At 38.2% G+C, this 6,778-nt stretch overlaps 1 protein-coding gene across 1 annotated transcript in view; it reads left to right on the top strand.

Annotated features, from left to right (window-relative positions):
• Window positions 1–4,736, top strand: part of CSTA (cystatin A) — an 11,757-nt gene extending 7,021 nt beyond the window's left edge. The window contains exons 2-3 of the mRNA XM_006755329.2: window positions 1,098–1,199; window positions 4,507–4,736. Coding sequence (XP_006755392.1) covers window positions 1,098–1,199; window positions 4,507–4,635 — 231 coding nt within the window. The 3' untranslated portion in view covers window positions 4,636–4,736. The remainder of the gene's footprint in view (window positions 1–1,097; window positions 1,200–4,506) is intronic.
• The last annotated feature ends 2,042 nt before the right edge of the window (window positions 4,737–6,778 follow it).

Genomic DNA, 6,778 nt, shown 5'->3' with positions numbered 1-6,778 from the left:
AATGAAGGACCTACACTGGAAACTTGAATTTGGTAAAAGGATTCGGTATAGGATTTGAGACTTTCTTGCTCCCTTCTCAGGCTTGGTTCAAGAATTCTGGCATCTAAGCTTATATTCCTCTATGGTAGGCAGAATGGTGGCCATCCACATTTCTGAATCTTATAAATATGTAACCTTACATGGCAAAGGGACTTGCAGGTGTGATTAAATTAAGGATCTTGAGATGCTATGTTTGCAATTTTGAGTCAGGATTTTTTTTAATGAAGTCGTAATTACTGCTCTCCCTTTTTTATTAATCAAAGGCTTATATAACTATTACAGCTTTGCCCGTCAAAACATTACTGTATTGCCTTACCATCATATCTCCACATTGAGTTGATGTACATGCAGTCTAAAGCAACAAAATTTGACCTTTTTGTTAGCCCATATAATCTTATTAAAGACTAGGGGCCCGGTGCACGAAATTCTCACATACTCAGAGCCCTCAGGGGATGTCCTACTGACAGCTTAGGCCCGCTCCCTGCTCCCCTTGGAGCCAGCTCCGCCCCTGCTCCCTCCAATCACTGGTTCTTCCCCTGCCCCCTCCAATCGCCGGCTCCACCCCAGCCCCCTCAGATCACCAGCTCTGCCCCTGCCCAGGCCTAAAACCTCTGGCCAAGGCTTTAGGCCTGGGCATGGGCCCCTCAGCTCTGATCACAGGCTCGGCCCTGCCCAGGAGCCCCCTGGCTCAGGCCCTTCCTAGGCTGCTCAGGGCCCACACGGGGTCTACCTTGGAGTGACCCGGGTGTCCAATGATGTTTCCAGGACCCAGGCCACTGGTTGCCTACATATGCAAATTAACCGCCCTCTTAGTTGGGTTAATTTGCACACTCGCTCCTGATTGGCTGGTGGCTGTGGCTCATGTGTGGTGGAGTGATGGTTAATTTGCATGTTTCTCTTTTATTAGTGTAGATAGGTGTTTTCCTTTCTTGCAAATATGAAAATAGCTCATAGATCTCATTGTCATCATTTAGGAACTTGAGGTCCTAAATGTGTAAATCACATAAATGGAGCCCAACATAGTTTTGATAATGTGTTTCTTCTTTTCTTTTCTTAAGGTTAAGCCACAGCTTGAAGAACAAACAAATGAGACTTATGAAGAATTTGAAGCCATAGAATACAAAACCCAAGTGGTTGCTGGAATAAATTACTACATCAAGGTTAGAGTTTAACATCCACTTTGGCACTAAAAGATATTGTATTTCTCACTTTATGTGAAGTTTCCTGTCACCTCTAATGTATAACCTGTTCCTTTTCCTTGTCCTAAATCAAGATGCCCACCTAGCATACTTCCTAAGTAGTAAACTCTCAAATTTAAAAGATGATGGTATATTTATACCTTTTTGTTGTTGTTAATTTAGAAAGTCTTCCTATATTGATTCTTAACTTAATTTCCAGAAGTCGTGTAGAAAAATATATCATAAAAGTTCAGGTCCTGTTTAGTTTGTGGCAATGGCTGCTTCATATGTGAAGTGGGAGACTGGAGGCCTGGCGGGGCCAGATGCTCTGCTAAAGCTTGCTCCACCTCAAAGCATTGTGATTCTGTGTGTCCTTAATTAAGTGGGACTAAAGAATGCCTTGAATCATTAGCTGGGGAAATAATTTAAAGCATTTTTGCCCTGTTTGCATTTTGATTATTATAATTTAAATAATCTTCAAAACTCAAATAAATAGACTAATTTAAATAATTTTTGCGACTTAAATGAATAGATTAAACTTGTGGCACTGATGGTTTAGTTTAAAGCAGTGGAACATTAAAATATACACACACACACACACACACATATATTTTAATTTATTTCAGAGAGGAAGGAAGAGGGAGAGGGAGATAGAAACATCAATGATGAGAGAGAAACATTGATCGCTGCCTCCTGCACATCCCACACTGGGAATCAAGCCCACAACCTGGACATGTGCCCTGACCGAGAATCGACTGTGACCTCCTGGTCACTCAACCACTGAGCCATGCCAACTGGGCTATTAAAATAATTTTTTTATTAATTACATCTATATCATAAAGTAAATGATTTATTGATCTGGTTCTAACTGAAGAAAAAACTTGTGTAGTTACTGAGAGGGAACCAGTCCAACAAGTCAACCATAGATATTTGTGAGCCATTTTTGTCCTTTTGTATTGAAGAGATGGTTATTCTGATTTAATAAACAATGACAGCCTTAGCCAGTTTGGCTCAGTGGATAGAGCATCAGCCTGCTGACTGAAGGGTCCCGGGTTAGATTCTGGTCAAGGGCACATGCCCGGGTTGTGGGCTCTATCCCCAGTGTGGGGTGTACAGGAGGCAGCCAATCAATGATTCTCTCTCATCATTGATGTTTCTATCTCTCCCTTTCCCTTCCTCTCTGAAATTAATAAAAATATATTTAAAAATAGAAAAATAATAACAGACATTCAAATGTATTTACTTAATCTTTCCTAAATTATTTGACCAGGGCACAGTCTGGCTTATTTCTCTTTAACAAACAACTACTTAAAATATAAAATTTTAAAAAAATATTTTTAGCAATGGAAATAGCATAAGTGGTGTTAACCAGCTCAACATGAGAAAATAACAGAACTGGGTCATGTAACTGGATTAGCCCAGTTCTACCAAATTTGAGCTCCTGAAATATGCCAGGCCCGGGGGTTGAGCACGTGAATGAGAGCCTGCTTTCTTCATAGCTGGAAAAGAATGCTTTCCAATGAAAAGATGATTTTATTCAATAAGAAACATTTCCTCCAAATTGGGATCATTAATACTTTTTAATTAATCTAAGTGCATCACTTTCACATATCAATTAGCTCATGTATTTCTTTAAAAACTCATCAGAAAACTATCTTGAAATTTTCCTCCCTTAAGATCACCTGCCCCCCAACCCCGCCCCCCCAAAAAAAAACAAGAAAAAGAAAAAAGATCACCTGCCCAGTCTTTGCCACAGTTTCTTCTCTTCCCTTCCCTTTTCTTTCCCTCCCCTTTTTTCCCTCCCAACTCCTTCCTTCTGCTATCAAAATTCTCCTATTGGATTATAGCCACTGACCCCAATTCCCTCAGACTTCCTGTCAGTCTAGCTGTTAATCCCTTTGCTCTGAGCCACTCTCTTGATTTAAGGTCTTGCTGGTGATGTGACCTTCTCTGTTCTTCCTCAAGTACCCATCCAGAGGCAGGTGGTTTATACTTATTATTTTTATTTTATTTTATATTTTTTAATTTCTTTATTGATTAAGGTATTACATATGTGTCCTTATCCCCCCATACTTATTATTATTTTGCAGAGACTCAGCTACCAAGTTCAATAGGGCCAGTGATATCTGATATTCTTGTATGAATGCCCGTTTAATGGGGATTGTAAAATTTTATCATTCAGTAAAATGTTTGAAGTAGAGTTTTAATTTAATCACATTTTCTAAATGTTACAATAATTGTTAAATTTTATTAAATTCATTTTCTGTAAAAAAAAAAAAAGTGGGTGGTAAGAAGGAATTATTGTGGGTTTATCCTGGGTTTGAACTCTTGCTTAACTTGTCCTACTAATCAAAACCTGTGTGATTGCAGCTGCTCATCTTCTCTGAGCCTTCATTCCCTTATCTGCACAAAGCAGATAATAACCTACCTTTGCAGGGTTTTGTGTGGAATAAATGAACCAAAAATTTACTAAGCATGTAGAATGTACCAGGCACTGTTCTAAGAGCTGGGCTTGTATTATCTCATCTAATCCTCTCAACAAATATATTGGATAAGTATGATTATTTTTCTTGTGTTACTGATGAGACAATTGAACCCTGGGAAAGTGAAGTAACTAACAATAACTATAAAAGCAGAACCCAGCCCTAGCCAGTTTGGCTCAGTGGATAGTGCATCAACCTGCAGACTGAAGGGTCCCAGGTTCAATTCCAGTGAAGGGCACATGCCTGGGTTGTACACTTGATTTTCAGTAGGGAGCATGCAGGAGGCAGCCGATCAATGATTCTCTCTTGCCATTGATGTTTCTATTTCTCTCTTCTTCTCCCTTCCTCTCTGAATTCAATTACAAAAGCATAAGCCAGAGAGTCTGATGTTTAACTATTGCCTCTAATAGTATATGCCTAGGACAATTCTGCATTTCTTCTCCCTTCTTAAATCATGTGGCAAATAAAGTGTGCCAGTTTGGGAGTCAGAATCATCAAAAAGGCTGTCACTTGTTTTTTTGCTCTGTGCATCTTTGAAAATGAAATGCAACTTATCTGTGCCCAGATTATAGTCAAATATAAAATAAAGCACTCCTTAGGGCCTATGCCTCTTGCCATGGCTTTAACCTGCCCGTTCTCTCATAGAATAAGGTGACAAGCTTATGAACACCAGGAGTCTAAGAAGGCGTGTCTAAGAATGCTGTTCCAGAAAAGCCACTGCAGCAAGGTCTACAGGGTCTATAGATTCTCCCTTGTCATAGATCCATGCAAATAAACCTCCTTTTCCCCCCTTTTTTATCTTTCAGGTGCGGGTAGGCAATGATAGTTATATTCACATAAAAATATTCAAACCTCTTCCTCAACAACAGCAGTCTTTGAAACTCACTGGTTACCAGACAGACAAAAGCAAGGACGATGAGCTGAAAGGCTTTTAGTGGAACGTTCAAAAAGCAACTGGATTCCTTCCATTAATGATGGAATTGCTAATAAATGCAACTATCCTTCCTTTTTAAATAAATTAATCCTTTCAACTATCTGTCTATTGCATTAAATAGTCATTACCTTTTCTTTCTCAAAATCAATGTTATTGTGTTAGAGCAGAAATTCCATACAAATTGATGTCAATTAGAAATCTTGTAAAAATTAGTCAGGCCTACGCAACTGGCTAAAGGATAATACTAACCTCACCATGAGCCATCACTGCCCTCTGGTTGCTGAGGATCTGACAAACCATCTCCACTCTCACATTTCAAATTTAAATCAGGTATTTTACAAAACATTTATATTTTGAAGCAATCTCAAACTTATAGACAAGTTACAAAAAAACTTTTTTCCTGGACATTTGAGAGTAAGTTTTGGTGATGCCCCATCACCAAAACTACTTTATTTTGCATTTCCTACAAACTAGTGTAGTCTCCTGAATAACTGATATGCAACCACCAAACCATCAGGAAATTAACACTGATCCATTTACTTGCATCTTATCACCAGATAACATTCAAATTTCCCTAGTCATCCCCAAAGTGCCTTTTATTGCAAAACTAGAGGCCTGATGCATTAAATTCTTGCAAGGGGCTTGGCCCTCTCAGCCCCAGCTTCGTCCAGAAGGTCATCCGAAAGGTTGTCTGGATGGTAGTTCTGCTGTTCGGCCGTCTGGTCTAACTAGCATATTATGCTTTTATTGTTATAGAAGATCAGGTTCAGAGCCATGTGTTTCATTTAATTGCCATTTTCTCTTTTTTAACACCTTTATTGAGATATAATTTGCATACCATACAATTTTCCAGTAAAAGTATACAATTCAATGATTTTTGGTATATTCAAAATATGTACAACAATCATCACAGCCAATTTTAGGACATTTTCATCACCTCAAAAAGAAACTTCATACTCTTTAGCTCTCATCCTCCTCCATGGCCACAGCCTAAGTAGCCACTAATTTACTTTCTGCCTCTATAGATTTGCCTATTTTAGACATTTCATATATAAGGAATCATACAATATGTGGTCTTTTGTAACTGGCTTCTTTCATTTAGCAGTATGTTTTCAAAGCCCATATTGTAGCATGTGCCAATATTTTCTTCTATTTCATGGCCAAATAATATTCCATTTTATGGATATTCTACATTTTGATTATATATTGATCAGTTGGTGCATATTTGAGTTGCCTTCACCTTTTGACTATTGTGAACAAGGCTGCTATATATATATTTATGTACAAGTTTTTGTGTACACATACGTTTCCAGCTTTCTTAGTTCCTATGGTAACTCTATATTCAATTGTTCAAGGGATTTATAGACTGTTTTCCAAAGCAGCTGCACCACTTTACATTCCCACCAGCAGTGTATAAGGGTTTGGATTTCCTCACATCCTTATCAACATCTGTTATTACCTGACTTTTATTGTTCTTGACACTATTAGAGATTTCCCATTTTCCCCCCACCCTTTGCCCACTTCCACCCAGCCCCCAGCAACCCTCCCCTGTCCTTCACCACACTGTTGTTTGGGCTATGTATATATGTTCTCTGGCTACTCTCTTCACCTTCTTTTACATTACCTGACTCTTTTTTAGTCTAGTCATTCTAGTGGGTGTGGAGTGTTATTTAATTGTGGTTTTAATTTGCATTTCCCTAATAAGATATGATGTCAAGTATCTTGGCATGAGCTTATTATATAGTTGCATATCTTCCTTTGAGAAATGTCTCTTAGTATCCTTTGAAAAACAAATATTTTTAATTTTAATGAAATCCAAATTATATATTTTCTCTTTTGTTGCTCATGCTTTTGGTGTCAGGTCTAAGGATCCTTTGCCAAATCCAAGCTCATGATGACTTACGCCTATATTTTCTACTATGAGTTGTGTAGTTTTAGCTTACATATATATGGAATATAGGTCTTTGGTCCTTTTTAAATTAATTTTTAAGTCAAGCTTTGTTTTTTTGTTTTTTGTTTTTGCCTATGGATGTCTAATTGCTGCAGCACTATTTGTGAAAAGGCTATCCTTCCTCCTTGAATGACTTATGTTCCATTATCAAAAATCTACTGGGCCTATTTGTGTGGATCTATTTCTCATTCTC

This window comes from Myotis davidii, unplaced genomic scaffold, assembly GCF_000327345.1.
Source record: "Myotis davidii unplaced genomic scaffold, ASM32734v1 scaffold292, whole genome shotgun sequence".
Classification (NCBI taxonomy): Eukaryota; Metazoa; Chordata; class Mammalia; order Chiroptera; family Vespertilionidae; genus Myotis; species Myotis davidii.
This window is presented reverse-complemented; position numbering and strand designations above follow the sequence as displayed.